This window comes from Danio aesculapii, chromosome 9 (assembly GCF_903798145.1).
Source record: "Danio aesculapii chromosome 9, fDanAes4.1, whole genome shotgun sequence".
Classification (NCBI taxonomy): domain Eukaryota; kingdom Metazoa; phylum Chordata; class Actinopteri; order Cypriniformes; family Danionidae; genus Danio; species Danio aesculapii.
In genome coordinates, this window is record NC_079443.1 from 13,856,380 (window position 1) to 13,875,536 (window position 19,157).

Genomic DNA, 19,157 nt, shown 5'->3' on the forward strand with positions numbered 1-19,157 from the left:
AGGAAAGCAAAAGAAAAGAGAGGGAACCAACAGAGACCCATGTGTTTACCTATCTTCTTCCTCTCCCTCTGGTCTGTTGTGCTCCTGTCGAGTGACGGCTCAGATCTCTGACGCCAGCAACTGATGCAGTCAAAGAGTTTAAGTTATCACTTCTATAACCCGGCAACAAAGAGTGTTCTGCTCGTCAGCTCAATGTTTCTTTTTCACCTTGCAAGTATATGGCAATACCTTAGAACATTAGTGTGGTGAATCAGAAATTTAAGTTAAAGGGATAGAACACAAATTAAGTTATTTAAAGAAAACTGAAAACCTGTGACTATTAACTTCTATTGTAGGAAAAAAAAATACTATGGATGTAAATGGTTACAGATTTCCAGCTTTCTTCAAAATATCTACTTTTATCTTTAACAGAAGGTCAAGAAAAGAGTGTGTAAATTAGCTTCGGTTTTGGGTAAACTAGCCCTTTAATCAGAATCAGAATAAGTTTTTATTGCCAAATGTGCTTCACACACACAAGGAATTTGTTTTGGCTACATGTTCTCACTATCCTATTTTCAGATATCTCAGTCTCTTTACAAATTTTAATTTGTCATTTTGTTGCTGTTTAATTGTTTTGTTTCTTTGTTGTTTTGTTTTGTTTCATTTTGTTTTGTCATTTTGTTGCTGTTTTTGTTTTTGTTGCTTTGTTGTTTTATTTTGATTCATTTGTTTTGTCATTTTGTTGCTTTGTTGTTTTGATTTTGTTTTGTTTTGTCATTTTGTTGCTGTTATTTTGTTTTGTTGCTTTGTTGTTTTATTTTTATTCATTTTAATTTGTCAATTTGTTGCTGTTTAATTGTTTTGTTGCTTTGTTGTTTTATTTTGTTTCATTTTGTTTTGTTATTTTGTTGCTGTTTTTTGTTTTGTTGCATTGTTGTTTTATTTTGTTTTGTTTTGTTTTGTCATTTTATTGCTGTTTTATTGTTTTGTTGCTTTGTTGTTTTATTTTGTTTCATTTTGTTATTTTGTTGCTGTTTTTTTATTTTGTTGCTTTGTTGTTTTATTTTTATTCATTTTGTTTTGTGATTTTGTTGCTATTTTATTGTTTTGTTGCGTTGTTGTTTTGTTTTGTTTCATTTTGTTTTGTCATTTTGTTGCTGTTTTTTGTTTTTGTTTTGTTGCTTTTTTGTTTTATTTTGTTTCATTTTGTTTTGTTATTTTGTAGCTGTTTTTTGTTGCTTTGTTGATTTTATTTTGTTTTGTTTTGTTTTGTCAATTTATTGCTGTTTTATTGTTTTGTTGCTTTGTTGTTTTATTTAGTTTCATTTTCTTTTGTCATTTTGTTGCTGTTTTTGTTTTGTTTTGTTGCTTTGTTGTTTTATGTTTTTTTTTTTTTTTTTATTGTTATTTTGTCAATTGAATGAGTTGAGTTCAACATAACCTTTGTTGTCCCATTTTTAAACAAAAACAAACACTTTACAAGGCTGCATCACATACAAGACAGGTCCATAAAACAGACACATAAATACCCAGGCATATCAGACTGTGAAGATCACTTTAAAATGATCAGAGACATTGTTAAAATTAAACTTCGACCACAAAGCATTTGTACAGATCCTCAGCGCTTCAGTGCAAAGCTTGCAGACAGCTCTATTCAGTGAGCTGTGTCAGCACTTACTGATCCTATTTGCCAAGTTACTTGGATCCGTTCAGCATTCTTTTCCAGTCAGCTCAGCGTACATTATTCTTTTATTTTCATCACAGAGTAATGGAAGACTGGGAACATGTGGATCTGAGTGGACTTCCTGGTATACCAATTTGTTTATTTACTTGACTATAAATAGCAGTTTCCACGGAGATCATGATCTAATTTCCGTCTGTTCCGATGGTTCTGATCAGGTGCTCTAGGCCCTGAATTGAGGATTTCAGTCTTACGTGATCACCAATATTTACGGCATACAACGTTTTAACTTGTACACCTGTAACTGTGTGTCATGAACTGCAGAGAACTGGAATGAAGATCCAAGGAGTCCCAAAATGTTTTTGCTCTGATTTTTTAGTTATATATTTATACAGTATAATGAATTAATTAGAAAAAAAATATGCAGGAGTGCATTTTTATATTAAATTAAATTAAATTAAATTAAATTAAATTAAATTTAATTTAATTTAATTTAATTTAATTTAATTTAATTTAATTTAATTTAATTTAATTTAATTTAATTTAATTTAATTTAATTTAATTTAATTTAATTTAATTATTTTCGGCTTAGTCCCTTTATTAATCTGGGGTTGCCACAGCAAAATGAACCGCCAACTTATCCAGCATATGTTTTACGCAGCGGATGCCCTTCCAGCCGCAACCCATCCCTGGGAAATCCATACACACTTATTCGCACACATACATACACTATGGACAATTTAGCCTACCTAATTCACCTGTCTTTGGACTGTGGGGGGAAACCGGAACACCCAGAGGAAACCCACGCAAACGCAGGGAGAACATGCAAACTCCACACAGAAACGCCTACTGACCCGAGGCTCGAACCAGCGACCTTCTTGCTGTGAGGCAACAGCACTACCTACTGCGCCACTGTGTTGCCCCTAATTTAATTAAAATATTTTTTTTATTATTTCATACCTTATATGATTACTTGAAAGGGACCTATTATGCAAAAATCACTTTTATAAAGGGTTTATACACAGTTGTGTAAATATAGCCAGCTTCTCATGGTAACAATTAGTTGAGTTTATCTGCAGAAAAACTTTGATTGACATTCTCCCTTTGTAGATGTCATCGGAGCAGGAAAGTCCCGCCCATTATGGACAGTCTCTCCCTAATTAGCATAGACAGTCCTGAGTGAGAAGCAGCTGTCCACCATCGGAGTTTTGAATATGCTGTTATGCTGATAAACAGGCATTTTAGGCTACACCCTCTTTTGAAAAGCGGCTAGGAGCACAATCTCATTTTAATTTAAAGCGGCAGTCACCAAAATAGCACAATTTGGATCAAAGCCTAAAAGGAGCAGTTTCGAAGAGTTATAAAAATGATTTGTGTGTTATTTTTTGCTGAAACTTACAAACACACGCCAACGACATTGATCAGACACTTTTTCTACATCTTGTAAAAAGGGGCATAGTAGATCCCCTTTAAAATATATTTTAAAATACAATTGGAACCACATTCAAATATGATTGCATTATAAAATGTCCTTAATAACATAAAAATATGGTACATGGCAGTAACATTAATACATTAATAGTAATATTTATTTAGCTAAAGTCCCCTGTGAAACTTTAATTATATTAAATATTTTAAATATGTTTAATAGAACAATGGAATTTTTACAATATTTCCGATTATATTTTATTTCTTTTGGAGAAAGTCTTAATTCTTTTAGTTTGGCTGGAATAAAAGATTTACATTTTTAAAAGAAAAAATAAATACTTTGGGTCAATATTATTAGCTCCCTTAAGAGTTTTTGATTGACAACAGAACAGGCCACTGTTGTCAACGTAGCTAAGGTTTTAAATTTACTCGAAAGCTGAATAATTTTGCAAAATAAGTAGCAAAATTGTATGTACTGTCTTCATAGCAAAAATAATATGGTTATTATAAATTAAAACTATTAATTTCTAATTAATAAAATAAAACTATTTTTATTTTTTACAAAAGTGTAAGATTCCATTCTATCAACCCAATGACGGAATCCGATGAATGGTTGAAGGTTATAGTCGAAGCTTCTGAAAAGAATTGTGTTATTTTTTAGAATTTGTTTACAGTAAATTTGTTTTCAACTCCAAGTTTAATCTGACTTTACAAATAATTTAATCTGAATCCAATTTTGTTTATTCCACTTTTACCTTTTATGTTTTTAGCTGATCACATTATTAGTTGTGATATCATTTAGATTTTGATATTTTCTTGGGTCCGATATTCTTAATTATACGTTCATTGCTCTGTACAGTCAAATGAGCCTTAAAAATCTATAAAATCATTTCAGAACATAATGGTAGCGGAGACTTCACTTAATACACTGGATACAATGAATTCGGAAGACTCCAGAATTAGTCAAAATGGTTACCATTTATTTCCCAGATACAAGTGCATCGTGCCAATTACAGAATCAAACAATAAAAGCCAATTCAGAAGTAAATGCACAACATCAATTATTCAATTTAAGTGTATAGATGATAATCCAAGTTGTACAGTGTTGAGCTTGAGAGCTCTTTTGAGAGTTTTTGTTATTTCAATACAGGGCACATTTTAATTCTGAGTAAAACCTATCCCTACAAAAGTGTTGAAAATATTATTATCTCCATTTGGGAAATATTTGAAAAAAAATTACAATTAAAATTTAACTAATAATTTCAAGGCTTCTGCCTTCAACCGTATATTTTTGAGTTGGTTCTTCTTCAAAAATGTAGCCTTTTACCTAGTAAACAATGAAAACAAGCACTGGAATGTTAACAATAAGAAGTCATCAGAAACAGACATGTCTGTGTATTCAAACAAGCATTCCTAAATGTATTGGTTTCCTTCTGGCGAATGCTTGCCATAACACAGATGGAGAGAATCAGTCCCACTTCTCTGCAGGTATTTCCGCATGGAGACTTTAAAGCAAGCTTGCATATGGGATTTAAAGAGCTTTGTGTTTACCCTTTGCTTGCACTTTTGTAAGCTTGTTTTCTCCATAAATGACATTTGTCAAACGTGATGTGAAAAAGTCAGCATGTTAGTAGAAGAGTCGTGAGGTTGTGTTCTCATATAAAACACATCAATTCAGCAATGAAATACTGCAAATAAAAGTTACTTCTTTAGGGTTAGCTTATGTTTTTCTTATAAAATTCTCAAATAAAATTTTATTAAGGGGCTGCACGGTGGCGCAATGGGTAGCAAGTTCGCCTCACAGCAAGCAGGTCGCTGGTTCGAGCATCGGTTTTCTGTGTGGAGTTTGCTTGTTCTACCCGTGTTCGTGTGGGTTTCCTCCGGGTGCTTTGGTTTCTCCCACAAGTCCAAAGACATGTGGTACAGGTGAATTGGGTAAGCTAAATTGTCCGTAGTGTATATGTGTGAATGAGTGTGTATGTTTCCCAGTGATGGGTTGCAGAAAGGCATCCGCTGGATAAGTTGGTCGTTCATTCTGCTGTGGCAACAGATTAATAAAAGGACTAAGCCGAAAAGAAAATGAATGAATAAATGAAAGAATTTCATTGAGGCTACTTGTGCAGAAATGCTTAATTACAGTTTTGATTTTTAATAGATATACAGTACAACTAACAGTACTTCCTGCATGTGTTTTTAATCTGTTTCTAGACCGGTGAATTTACTGCTGGACAGGAACAGCACTGACATCACTTCTTTTCACACAATGGGAGATTGGCTGGAGAGTGCGAGGACGTTGCCCTGTAAAGATGCATTTAGCGGCATTAGCTACAGCTCCTGTGATACACTGGCCAAAACCTCAGCAGAGTAAGAACCTCTCAAAATACACACTTTCAAGTTTTATATTATACTTAAAAAGCTTGAAGTAATTTAGGATTGAATGTTTTTAAAAGAAGTTTCTTCTGCTTAAAAGTAGTTATTTTAAACAGTAAAACTATTCAGATGTCTACAGTTTTTACTGTACATTGCATTAATTAAATGTAGCCTTGGTAGACAAAAGAGACTTCTTTTATAAACCTTTAAAAAAATCTTAATTCTTAACACTATTGCTCAAAGGTTTTAGAAAAGCATACTTTATTTATTTATTTATTTATTTATTTTTGTTTTGTTTTTTAAGAAGTCAACCAACTTATTTGATTCAAAGAACATATTTGAATATATTTGATTATTTGTCATTTATTCACGTGATTTCCAAGTGGAATGTTTAACATAAATATTCCAGTCACATGGTCCTTCAGAAAACATTATAATCAACCAATATTCAGATTTTTTTATTATGTGGACTACAGCTGTGTAATTTTTTTGTTTCAGTTATTATTGGAAAGTAGAAACCTCATTTAAATGAAATCGAAATATTTAGCATAAAATACTTCGGTTCAGTTTTCCCATCACCATTATAAACTACTTTTTATTTAAATTTAAAATGTTTCATTTAAATTGTAATTATATAGTTAAATATGTTTTTTGTACACTGTAAAGCCCAAAAAAAGTTAAGGTAACTCAAACCATTTGAGAAAACGGATTGCAACAAACCATTTAAGTTCAAAAACTAATCCAAATGAGTACTGTGAACTTATTCTATTTGAGTAAATGAAGCAATTTGAGCACAGTAAAACCCAATAAATGAAGAGAACACAAGTCAACTGAGTACTGTAAAACTCAATAAGTTAAGTCAACTCAAACCGTTTGAGGACACCGATTGATACAAACCATTTGAGTAAAAAAAAAAACTAATCTATATGCGTACAGTGAACTTACTCCATTTAAGTTGAAGTAATGAGGTATTTAACTCATTACCTTCAACACTGAGTTCAAAAGTCTTTTCAAATTATTAGAATTAACTTTCAGTCAATTTTGAGTTAACTACACTCATTTCACTTGATAAAGTTGACTGTTAGGTTTTACAAGTGTAATTTTTTATTCCTTTTTTAATATTATTATTATTTAATTATGAAATATTGGATCTCTGTGAGGGCAGCATGGTGGCTCAGTGGTTAGCACTGTCACCTCACAGCAAGAAAGTCACTGGTTCAAGTTCCGGCTGGGCCTGTGTTCCCATGGGGTTTCCTCCGGGTGCTCCGGTTTCCCACACAGCCCAAAGACGTGCGGTATAGGTGAATTGGCCGTAGTGTATGAGTGTGTGAATGCGAGAATATATGGGTGTTTCCCAGTACTGGGTTGCGGCTGGAAGTCCATCCGCTGCATAAAACATATGCTGGAATATTTGGTGGTTTATTCCACTGTGGAAATCAGGGACTAAACCGAAGGAAAATGAATGACTGAATGAATGAATGAATGAATGAATGAATGAATGAATGAACGAATCACTGTGCGGCAAGGGTTCCCCTTCGGATGGGGAACTCCAATGCTATGTGGAAACTTCCACTATGGGGATTTCGTCAGAATCCAATCATCTGAAAGAGTATAAAAACGGGCCAATGAAATTCCAATGAGTTGGCAGCGTCAGCGTGCACAGCTGGCGTCAATGACAATCAGTCATGCTATAAAGACGCAGCCAGTGCCATGCTCGACATCCTTTCGCTTTCAGAGCCTTTCACGAAGCTTCTGAGAGAGTCTTTGAGGGTATCTCCAACCTGTGTCTACAGAGAGAGATCGAGAAGCAGCTTCTCCCGGTCCAGAGCGCGTATACGCAGTGGCAGATGGTCGAGCTGGGTATTTCTCCCTTGCCTGGCGTCCTTTGGGTCCGGTCCTCCAAGAGCGGTTTGTATATAGGAAAAAAGCTTTCCTAAAAGAGCAACACGGTCGTGCAGCGCGTCTTTTTCAAGACGTCACTCCGACCGTGCGTTTCTGGATGCGGTGGTTTCCTATCCCCGGATGATGGGCACGAGCACAGCGTTTCATGTCTGGGGGTCCAGCATGTTAATGCGGTGCTCGCGGGCAGTGCATGCCATCACTGATGTCATGTCTGTTGCGCAGTTAAGATCGCGGCTCGCTCTTGCAAAAGAGCCACCCACCCCAGTTGTCCCCCGCACTGCGGTTGGCACTCGGGCAGATCTGAGGGTTTCAGTAAGAGTAAATCCGCCGCCCCCGGGCCGTGGACCTCTCGCTCCTTCACGCGCTCCATCCAAGCTTCAGGTGAAGAGAAGCGCTCCGTCCTTGGATGGTCGCTCTCTCACCTGATGACACCGGGGGTCAGATGTCCATCGCTGCATCGGAGGATGGGCTGTCATTGTCTGATGAGGATGCGAGCCCGCTCGCTCCCTCCCTCCGGGGTGGAGAGCGCGGCGTTAGCATCTAAAAAGCAGACGTGATGGCCGTGCTTTCTCGGGCTGCTTCGGCCGTGGGTCTGGTGATGGTTTATCCCCCAGCCCCGCGGCCGGACCGACTAGATGGGTGTATGTGGAGGATATAAGGAGGCAAGACCTTCAAAGCCTACCGTCCCCTTCTTCCCGGAAGTGCACAGTAAACTCACGCTGTCCTGAGGGCACTTTTTTCTGCCCGATCTGCGTGCGCTTCCATCCTCACCATCCTTGGAGGTTGGGCTGTCAAGGTCTGACAAGGATTCGAACCCGCTCGCTCCCTCCGGGACTTTGAGCGCGGCGTCGAATCCAGAAGCAGACTTTGCGGCTGTGCTTCCCCAGGCTGCTTCGGCCGTGGCTCTGGAGATGGTTTATCCCCCAGCTCCGCGGCCGGACCGATTAGAGGGGTGTGATGTGGAGGATGAAGGCGAGACCTTCTAAGCCTCCCCATCCCCTTCTTCCTGGATGGGCACAGTGGGCTCACGCAGTGTGCTGCGTGCGCCTTCCCCCTCACCATGCACGCTATGGCCACCTACCAGCGCTACCAAGCGCAGGCGCTGGCCCGGCTGCGCGAGGATGGTTCTGACCCAGGACTGAGCATGCGCTCCGCACCGCAACCGACTATGCTCTTACAAAAAAAAAAAAAAAAAAAAGTCGGCTGTGTGTGCCCTGGGAAGGACGATGATCACATCCGTGATCCAGGAATGCCACCTCAGGCTAAACCTGGTGATGTGCATGACGTTGACAAAGTTCGCTTTCTTAACTCACCCATATCCCAGGCTGGCCTGTTCGGCGACACTGGCGGTGAATTCGCCCAGGAATTCACGCCGGTGATAGAGCAGTCGGAGGCGATGGGCAAGGTGTCTATCGGCGGGATTGTATGACCGCTCCCCCCCGCCGAGCCATCCACATCCACTGCTTTTTCGCCGAGGACGCCCGCCCGCAGCTTTGCTTCGCCGCCCCCGCCTGCGCCTCCGGCCACGCGGCTGCGCCGAGCATCGCGCCGGCAACCAGCGTCCCCCGCCCAGGGCGCCGCTAAGTTCGGTAAAACAGACCGCGAAGCGTCCCTGAGGCGGGCCATCTGGGGAGGAGGGAATTTGCTCTTTCCCCGCTGGAGGGCGGGGCACGTTATTTAAAGGCGTAAAAAAAAAAATAAAAAAAAAAACGCCATCAAATCCTCAGTGAAAGAGCATTTTTTCCCCTCCTCCGGATGTGACAGCCCGAACACTGCCAGTCTGGGACGCTATGCCTTCCAGCTCGCAGGATCGGTGCATTTCGCCAATGGCTCATGGAGCACGAGAGAACGGTCTCCTTTCTCTCCACTCCCAGCCCCTCTCCTGGAGTTTGAGTGCGAGACGAGAACATCTCCTCTCCTGCTCTCCTGTGGGACCCCAGCGCTCCCCGGATGAGCCCACTCACTCCACGCTGCCCCGCCGCTGGCACGTCAGCGATCGTGCGGGTGGGACCATTTGCGGGGGCTCTGCCTGCCTGGTTAGCGCGGGCCAGCCCATCGCAATGGCTCATCCATACGACCAGACTCGGCTATGCGATTCAGTTCGCTAAACGGCCCTCCCAGGTTCACGGGCGACCAGGGTCAGTCCTGCGTCCGCCCCTGTCTTGCGAGAGGAGATTGCTGTCCTCCTGGCGAAGGATGCAATCGAGCCGGCCCTCCAGCCGAGATGGAGCGCGGGTTTTACAGCCCGCACTTCATCGTGCCCCCCAAAAAAAAAAAAAAAAAAAAAGCGGTGGGCTATGGCTAATCCTATATCTGCACATTTTGAACCACTGCCTTCACAGGCTGCGCTTCGGAATGCTTACGCAGATGCGCATCACGCGATGCGTTCGTCCTCAGGATTGGTTTGCAGCAATAGATCTGAAGGACGCGTATTTTCATATCTCCACACTTCCACGCCACCGGCAGTTTCTGCGGTTTGCGTTTGAAGGTCGAGCGTGGCAATACAAGGTCCTCCCCTTCGGGCTCTCTCTGTCTCCGCGAGTTTTCACCAAGCTCGCGGGGGGTGCCCTCGCGCCCCTTCGGCTCGCCGGCATCCGCACGCTCAATTATTTCGATGACTGGCTGATTTTTAGCCCACTCTCGGGAGCAATTGATTATGCACTGAGACAAGGTGCTCCGGCACCCTCGCCCGTTGGGGTTTCAGGTCAACCGAGAAAAGAGCAAGCTCGCCCCCGTGCAGAGCATCTCCTTTCTCGGGTTGGAGCTGGACTCGATCACTATGGAGGCGCGCCTCTCACGAGAGCGCGCCGAGGTAATGCTGAACTGTCTGAGAAAGTTCGACAGGAAAAAAAGTGGTCCCCCTGAAATTATTTCAGAGGCTCCTGGGGCATATGGCATCCGTAGCTGCAGCCACGCCGCTCGGATTGCTCCATATGAGACCACTACAGCATTGGCTTCACGATCGGGTCCCCAGACGCGCATGGCACGCGGGCCCACACCGAGTGACTGTCACTGCGCTGTGTCACCGCACCCGCACCCCCTGGAAAGGACCCCTCCTTCCTACAGGCCAGTATGCCCCTAGGTCAGGCGTCCAGGCAAGCTGTCGTTTCGGCAGATGCCTCCAGTATGGGGTGGGGGGGCCGTGTGTAGCGGGCATGCTGCTGCGGACCTGTGGAGGGGAACCCAGCTGCATTGGCATATCAACTGCCTAGAGCTGTTGGCAGTGTTTCTCGCTCTGCGCCGCTTTTTACCGGTGCTGAGGGGGCAACACGTGCTGGTCAGGATGGACAGCATGGCCGCGGTAGCGTATTCCATCCGATGGGGGGTATACGCTCCCGCTGCATGTCTCAGCTCGCTCGCCGTCTGCTCCTCTGGAGTCATACGCGGCTGAAGTCGCTGCTTGCTATTCACACCCCGGATGGGCTCAACCGTGCGGCCAACAGGCTCTCACGGCAGCTCCTTCCCCGGGAGAATGGCGACTCCACCCCGAGTCATGCGTAAGTATGCACTCCCCCCAGTGAGCCTACTCGCGCAGTTTCTGTGCAAGGTCAGGGAGGACGAGGGGCAGGTCTTGCTAGTTGCGCCCCTGGCCCAACCGGACCTGGATATCAGAACTCTCCCTCCTCGCGACGCCCCCCCTGGCGAGTCCCTTTGAGAGAGGACCTACTCTCTCAGGGACATGGCACCATCTGGCACCCTCGCTTAGTTCTGTGGAACCTCCACGTGGGGTCCATAAGACGCGACGAGGAAGACTTAGGTAACCTACCGGTGGCGGTGGTTAATACCATCACTCAGGCTAGTGCACCCTCTACGAGGCATGCCTACGCCCTGGAGTGGAGTCTATTCACTGAGTGGTGCGCTTCTCGCCGAGAAGACCCCCGATCTTGCCAGATCAGTGTTGTGCTTTCTTTCCTTCAGGACAGGTGGAGCGAAGGCTGTCGCGCTCCACACTGAGGGTTTACGTGGCCACCATCTCCGCTCATCATGGTGCGTGGATGGCGGCACCGTGGGGAGGCATAACCTCATCATCCAGCTCCTCAGAGGTGCTAGGCGGATGTTTCCACCCCGCCCCCCTCTCATACCCTCTTGAGATCTCGCGGTAGTGCTACGAGCCTACGTGGGGATCCCTTCGAACCACTCGACTCAGTATCCTTGAGATTTCTGTCCTTGAAGACAGCTGTGCTGGTCGTGTTGGCATCGGTTAAGAGGGTTAGGTACCTGGAGGCATTTTCGGTCAGTGACTCGTGCCTAGAATTCGGGCCGGCCTACTCTCACGTTGTCCTGAGACCCCGGCCCGGCTATGTGCCCAAGGTTCCTACCACGCCGTTTAAGAATCAGGTAGTGAGCCTGCAAGCGCTGCCCGCGGAGGAGGCAGACCCAGCCCTTTCATTGTTGTGTCCTGTTCGCGCTTTGCGAATATATGTGGACCACACTCAGAGCCTTAGATCCTCTGACCAGCTCTTTGTCCATTACAGTGGTCGGCAGATGGGAAGTGCCGTATCTAAACAGAGGTTGGCCCACGGGATAGTGGATGCCATCTCCCTCGCCTTTGGGCCAGGGTGAGCCGTGTCCCCCGGGGGTGAGAGCGCACTCCACTACGGAGCATCGCATCCTCCTGGGCGTTAGCACGCGGCGCCTCTCTGACAGACATTTGTAGAGCTACGGGTTGGGTGACACCCAATACATTTGCAAGGTTACAATCTGCGAGTGGAGCCGGTTTCCTCAAGGGTATTAGGCAACCCTTGGTGATTGAGGAAACGATTCGGTTGAGGTGTCGAAACACGCTTGCTGCGCCACTCTCCCTAACCCGGAGATACGTGCGCTTTTTCAGCTTTGTCAGTTTAGTTCCCCATTTCTTTGGCGAACCCTGCAGAGTTCCTCCGAGGCCCCCAGCACCTGACTCAGCGGAGGAGTCAGGTGTTGGCCCGTTACGTTGTCGGCATGCCCGCTGGTCAGCCCGCGTTCTGGGTATAGGTGCCTGCTATGTGTGATCCCCGCTGGCGATCCCATACGTTCACTCAGCCACGGTATAGTCCCCCTTCTAGGGCAGGCTCGTGTCTTCCCTCCCCGCTAACCATCCTTATGCAAGGACTCCCCATCTCTGGGCTAGTCCATAGGTTGTCACCAGGTCTCCCCTCTGGGTAACAGGTGAGCTCCGCAGCGTCCTCCCTATCGGGACTGAACGCTTTCCCAACGTACTGTCGTATCAAAACCTATTTTACTGGGTTATTGCGACTCCCCGAAAAACATAACTGTTCTGAACAGGTAAGTGAGGGCCATGGGGACACGTTGGAAGACTGTGTCTCGGGGCGTTGTAGGTGCGCTCGCTCTACTGCGTGGCACACCCTTCGCCAGGGACGCAGTAAGGTTCTTTCGTTGTGGCGTTTTCCATAGATTTCCCCATAGTGGAAGTTTCCACATAGCATTGGAGTTCCCCATCCGAAGGGGAACGCTACGGTTACTAAAGTAACCCTTCGTTCCCCGAGGGGGGGAACGGAAATGCTATGTTCCTTCGCCACAACGATTGTCCCTTAGCTGTTGAGCATGAAAGTCTCTTCAGCTAGAAAAGGATGTCGAGCATGGCACTGGCTGCGTCTTTATAGCATGACTGATTGTCATTGACGCCAGCTGTGCACGCTGACGCTGCCAACTCATTGGCATTTCATTGGCCCGTTTTTATACTCTTTCAGATGATTGGATTCTGACGAAATCCCCATAGTGGAAGTTTCCACATAGCATTTCCGTTCCCCCCCTCGGGGAACGAAGGGTTACTTTAGTAACCGTAGCGTTTCTTTTTATGTTCGTTGGCTATATTTTGGAATCCAAGTCAAAACTCAAAAAACATATAATTTAAGATTAACAGAATAAAACCAATGCAGAAAATAATGACAAATTTATTTACAAATTATTTTCCAACAAATGAAGTCCAGATTTGTTTAATCATCTAAAGATGGCCATTTAGTTTGTTATTAATTTCAAATGATATTTTGTTCTATAGCAATCCAAAAAAAAAAAAAAAATCGTCCCACAGTCCTCTGGCTCGGAAGCTCTCATCTGAATCAGACAAACTTCTAATAATAAAAACACAGTACTGTGTGTATCTGCATCTATGGGAAATGCTTTGTAGATGTTGATTAGAAGTCTTGCATAGCCTGGTTAACGTCTCCTGAGAGCACTTTTCGATCCAAATGACGAGGTATTTGACAATGTAAATAATTTGACATTCATAACTTCAGAATGATCAAAGACCTGGTCTCGGAACAGTGGCAGTACTGTGCTGCGTGCTACCCTCAGGATTAAACATCTAAACACAGAGCAGTCTGTAAGTAAGGTTGCTTGTGTTTGTATTTTGTTCCGATGTCAGTGTAAATAATCATATGCAAATAGCAGCCCTCATCCGTGACCCAGATTGGGTTATTAACATGCAATTTGTCTCCCCAGTGTTTGGTCTTCCATACTGAGTAGACGCCGCCTCTTTAAAACTGACCATATATCGGTAAATTGCAAGAGTGACTATGTTTATTTAAATCTCTGCTGAAAAGACCCTAATCGCCATTACATGTTGGAATTTGGTTGCTGTTTAACCACAGCACTTGTTGTTTGCACACAGTCAATGGTTAAATGCACCAGCAAAACCACCAACTTTTCTTTTTATTGAGATCTTTCAAGTTCAGTTAGCTTTACAAAACAGCAGCCATCTTTACAGCAGCACCAAAGTTAAAATCGCACAACAATAGACACTATTAGCTGTGTTGAAAGCATCACAAAACCAGTAGATACAGAATTACACGTACTGAGCACTTTATTGGGTACACCATACCAGGTTGGACCCATTTTGCCTTCAGAACTGCCGTATCCTTTGTGGCATAGATTCAACAAGGTACTAGAAATATTCCTCAGAGATTTTGGTCCATATTGACATAATAGCATCACGGAGTTGCTGCAGATTTGTCGGCTGCACATCCATGATGCGAATCTCCCATTTCACCACATCCCAAAGGTGCTCTATTGGATTGAGCTTTGGTGACTGTGGAGGCCATTTGAGTATAGTGAACTCATTGTCATGTTCAAGAAACTTGTCTGAGATGATTCGCGACTTATGGCGTGGTCTTCTGCTGCTGTAGCCCATTCGCCTCAAGGTTGATGTGTTGTGCATTTAGAGATGCTCTTCTGCATGCCTTGGTTGTAACAAGAGGTTATTTGAGTTTCTGTTGCCTTTCTATTAGCTCAAACCATTCTGGCCATTCTCCTCTGACCTCTGGCATCAACAAGACATTTGCGCCCACAGAACTGCTTCGTACTGGATATTTCCTCTTTTTTGGACCATTCTCTGTAAACCCTATATGGTGGTGTGTGAAAATCCCAGTAGATCAGCAGTTTCTGAAATACTCAGACCAGCCCGTCTGGCACCAACAACCATGCCACGTTCAAAGTCACTTAAATCACCTTTCTTCCCCATTCTGATGCTCAGTTTGAACAGCAGCATATCATCTTGAACTTGTCTACATGCCTAAATGTATTGAGTTTCTGCTATGTGATTGGCTGATTAGAAACTTTCATTAACAAGCAGTTGGTGTACCTAATAAAGTAGCCGGTGAGTGTATATTACCAAGCATTCACCAAAAAGTAATACCACACCAGCATTAACCACTACCAATGCAGTACTAAACAATCAGCATTAACAAGCCCAAAAATCACAGTATGACCAAAAAGTCAATATAGACTGACCTTTTACTTGCGTGAGATTTGATTTTGGTCTTTTCATAAGGATGCATAAATATTAGACAAAACTGTGGTCATAAAGATCAATGTTTACACTACATAAATTGCTAAAAACAAGTCATATCAGCTATTTTAGTTACATGTTATGTGATAACACTTTATATTAAGTGGCCTCAATTACTATGTTCTTTTTTATTACGCTTAAGTAAACAAAAAAAGTCCCTTGATGGAGCTTTAAATTGGTTTAAAACTTATTTGCTATATAATAGATGAACAAGAGTAACTTAACCCCCCTTACATATAGCATTTCAAACAGAACTTCCAGTCATATAAATTAAGGTTAGTATAATTTGCAAATTATTATATAAATATAATAAATTAGCTATAGATTATACCTATTATATACATTATATAAATGTTTTTATATAGTACTTATGTTTTACAAAATGGTCTGCATGTATGAACTGTATATATGTAATCCATTTATGAAATTAGAGGAATGTTTCGAAGTGGGTTCTATAATGTTAAATATTGAGAAGACAAAATACTTGATTTTAAATCATCTAGAAACTTGAGATGATGCTATCTGATCAACCTGGCATTATGTGAATGTTTCGAACATGAAGCATAGCAAATAAAATTTTTAACTATTGCTACACTATCTATCCATATACAGAGTAGTTTTGTTGTTTACTATAGCTTGAAATTTAAGATCTTGTGATCTTTACTTACTTTATTTGCCTAGATCCTTTAAGATTATAGATACGCAATAGTGAAAGAATCTTCCATTCCATATCAGTTCAGCTCACTCTATTTTCATTTTCATTCCTGGTTTAAAGTTTCTCCCCTGTCATTCAGTATTGCTTGTCCACAGGTTTTTATCATTGATTTACTATTGCTGTGTGTTTTGTATTTCTAGTCGTTTTTTTTTTTTTTTTCAGTAATACAAGTAGTTTTTAATTTATCTTTCTAGTACTTTTACAGTACTGTGGCACTTTGGTTGTGTTTAAACATAATTTATAAATAATTATCTTTTTGTATTGCATTGTTAGTTGACTTGCAACACAGAATAGTTGCGACAAAAAGGAAAAACTTAAATGTGAATGTGTATACAAAAATGCTACAGTACACTACCTGATAAAAGTCTTGTCGTCGATCCTAGTTGTAAGAGCACCAAATAATAACTTGATTTCTAGTTGATCATTTGGAATATTGGCAGAAGGTAATTTTTTTTCTAATGAATCATCTGTTGAACTGTATCTCAATCATCACAAATACTGCAGAAGACTTATTGGAACCCGCATGGATCCAAGATTCTCACAAAAATCAGTCAAGTTTGGCTAAGGAAAAATCATGGTTTGGGGTTACAGTATATTCAGTGTGGGGGCCTGTGATAGATGTGCAGAGTAAATGGTAACACCAACAGCCTGAGGTATCAAGACATTTGTGCTGCCCATTACATTCCAAACCACAGGAGAGGGCAAATTAGTCAGCAGGATAGTGCTCCTTTTCATACAGCCTCCACATCAAAGTTCCTGAAAGGTCAAGGTGCTCCAGGATTGTCCAGCCCAGTTACCAAATATGAATATTATTGAGCATGTCTATGGTAAGTTGGAGGAGACATTGAAGATAAATCCAAAGCATCTTGGTGAACTCTGGGAGTCCTGAAAGAAAGTTTTTTTTTTTCGTTAAGTTATTTAATAAGTGGGTCAGTGCAGATATGTATGGATGCAGTCCTCCAAGCTCATGGGAGTCATACACGATATGAATTATTTTTCCACTGCACCATGACTTTATATTCTATACTGTACATTATTTCTGTTAAGTGACAAGACCTTTTGTGTAAACAAAGTCAGACCTTACGGTTGTAATTAAATAATTAAAAATCAAAGCATGATCATATTTTATTTTGGTAATCAGAGGCTTTTGCCTTTCATACTGTAAGCCACTTCTGATACCAAATGATCAACTAGAAGTCAAGTTATTATTTGTTGTTCTTAAAACTTGGATAGGCGACAGTTTATTTATTTATATTTATATATTTACCATCTATTTCAGTGAAGTACACGTAAGAACACTTGTAAATTATACTAATTTATAGCATAAAAAACTACACTCAAACATTTTATGCAATCCTTTGAAGAAAATTATTTGTCCAAACTACTACATGATTACATGCTGACTCCTTCAGCAGTAAGATGTTTTACAGCTGTTATAAAGGCAGTTATTTCTGGATTTCAACTGTTTGTAGCCTGATCAAAATGTATCCTAACATTTTAATAAGCACTACAGAATACATGCTGCTCCAGTGAATCACTGAATTAGCTAAATCTGCTTTATTGAATCTTGAATTTGACTCTGAATACTAGATCAAATGCCGGTTGTCATACAGAAATGTTGCAGGCCTGTCTTTGTGAGCGTTTGTTTGGCTGATGTCAGTGCATTAAGTGCGTTGACGATAAACACCCTTTTTGTATTTCTATCTAAAGCTGTATTTTGCCCATAGAATCTGTCTGACTGAAGTCAGACCAGCAGCCACGTGCCCTGAGTGGGAGCCGTCCATGGGAATTACAACACTTTAAAGCTTATAAACTGGATGGTGGGTTTTGATCATAGCTTTTCTATTGCTGGCTGTTCCCTCGAGCTCTTGCTTGCGCTGGTCCGCTTCAGGACTAAATCGCTGCTGCACCTTCTAGAAGTGTTTCTAACAGAGCTCCTGTCTGAGGTGTGCGTTGCCTAACCTAGATTATAACTTGCTTGCACTAATATGCTTTAATGATATTTACTGCACAGCTTTTGCATTCCTTTGGTCTGACGATATAAAAAAAATACTTTTGTTGTTTTACAAAAGCTGTTGTCCTTCAGATCTTAAAAGTCATTAGTTTGACATTTTTGAAATGTTTTCTTTTTTCTATTTGTGGTTTGATCAAAAGGAGACTTCACATTGGTTTTTGTACACCCTAAAACACACTGTACAATGTACAGTATACATGAACTTTTGCCTTCCTCGCTAACATTTTTAAAAAGCTAAAATGTAATTTCATGTTAGAAATGTAGGTCACACTTTATTCTGATGATCAGTTTGTTGAATTTAAGTTACATTGCATCTAGATGCCAACTAATTCTTATTAGACTATAAGTAGACTGTTAGGTTGGGGTAAGGGTTGGGGTTAGGGTTAGTGTAAGTTGACATGTACTTACAAAGTTTATTATAGTCAGTTAAATGTCTGTTGAAGGAGCATATCAGAATCAGAAGCAGAATCAAAAAGATCTTTATTGCCTGGTATGCTCACACATACAAGGAATTTGTTTTCGTGACAGAGCTTCTGCAGTGCAACAGAATCAACAGATATCAACATATTTCAACATATCAACAAATATTAAGCAGATGGTCTACTAAAACTCAAATGGACCATCAAAATAAAGTGTTTTATAGTTATGCACATAGTTTGTTAACGCAATAATTATAAGGCAATGAGTTTACTTTCTTTTTTAAGTAAAATCAACTTATTTTACATATCAGTAAACATTCAGATTTTAATATTATAAATTACTCTATTTCAAATAAATGTTGTTATTATTTAATTTATTTGTATTTAGTTTCCACAAAAATTAAGATTATTAATATTAATATTAGTAATAAATACTATTTACTGTTTACAACTGATAATAAGAAAAAAAAATTATATTAATCATCAATTCAACACATTTTTATCACTAGATACTGAATGCTGTGACTGCTAAAAACTTAGCTTTGCCTCACCGGAAAAAATAACACAAAACATGAATTATTTATATTATATAATATAATTAATTAGAAAGTATAGATATCTTAATTTGTACAAATATTACTGTTTTAACTGATAGTTTTATTAATTTTTTTTTGTCAAAAATATTGCTGTGCTGGGGTGCGTTTCCCAAACAATGACATGACTCGTGGCTAAACTATCATAGTACGACGCATTGTTTGGGAAATGAACGGTGTAGTTACAAGTGTTTTCCAAAACTGTAGTTGCTTTGTCGCAGATCCATCTTTTGAAACCCGTTAGTTATAACATAAAACTTTCATAATGAT

At 41.2% G+C, this 19,157-nt stretch overlaps 1 protein-coding gene across 3 annotated transcripts in view; it reads left to right on the top strand.

Annotated features, from left to right (window-relative positions):
* epha3 (eph receptor A3) overlaps positions 1-19,157 on the top strand; it is a 202,178-nt gene that overhangs the window by 177,707 nt on the left and 5,314 nt on the right. For 2 of the 3 annotated variants that reach the window (XM_056464942.1, XM_056464943.1), the window contains exon 16: positions 5,297-5,452. In XM_056464942.1, the coding sequence (XP_056320917.1) occupies positions 5,297-5,452 (156 nt within the window). Of the gene's footprint in view, positions 1-5,296; positions 5,453-17,588; positions 17,682-19,157 lie in introns of all 3 variants that reach the window. The other variant, XM_056464944.1, reaches the window with a different exon arrangement.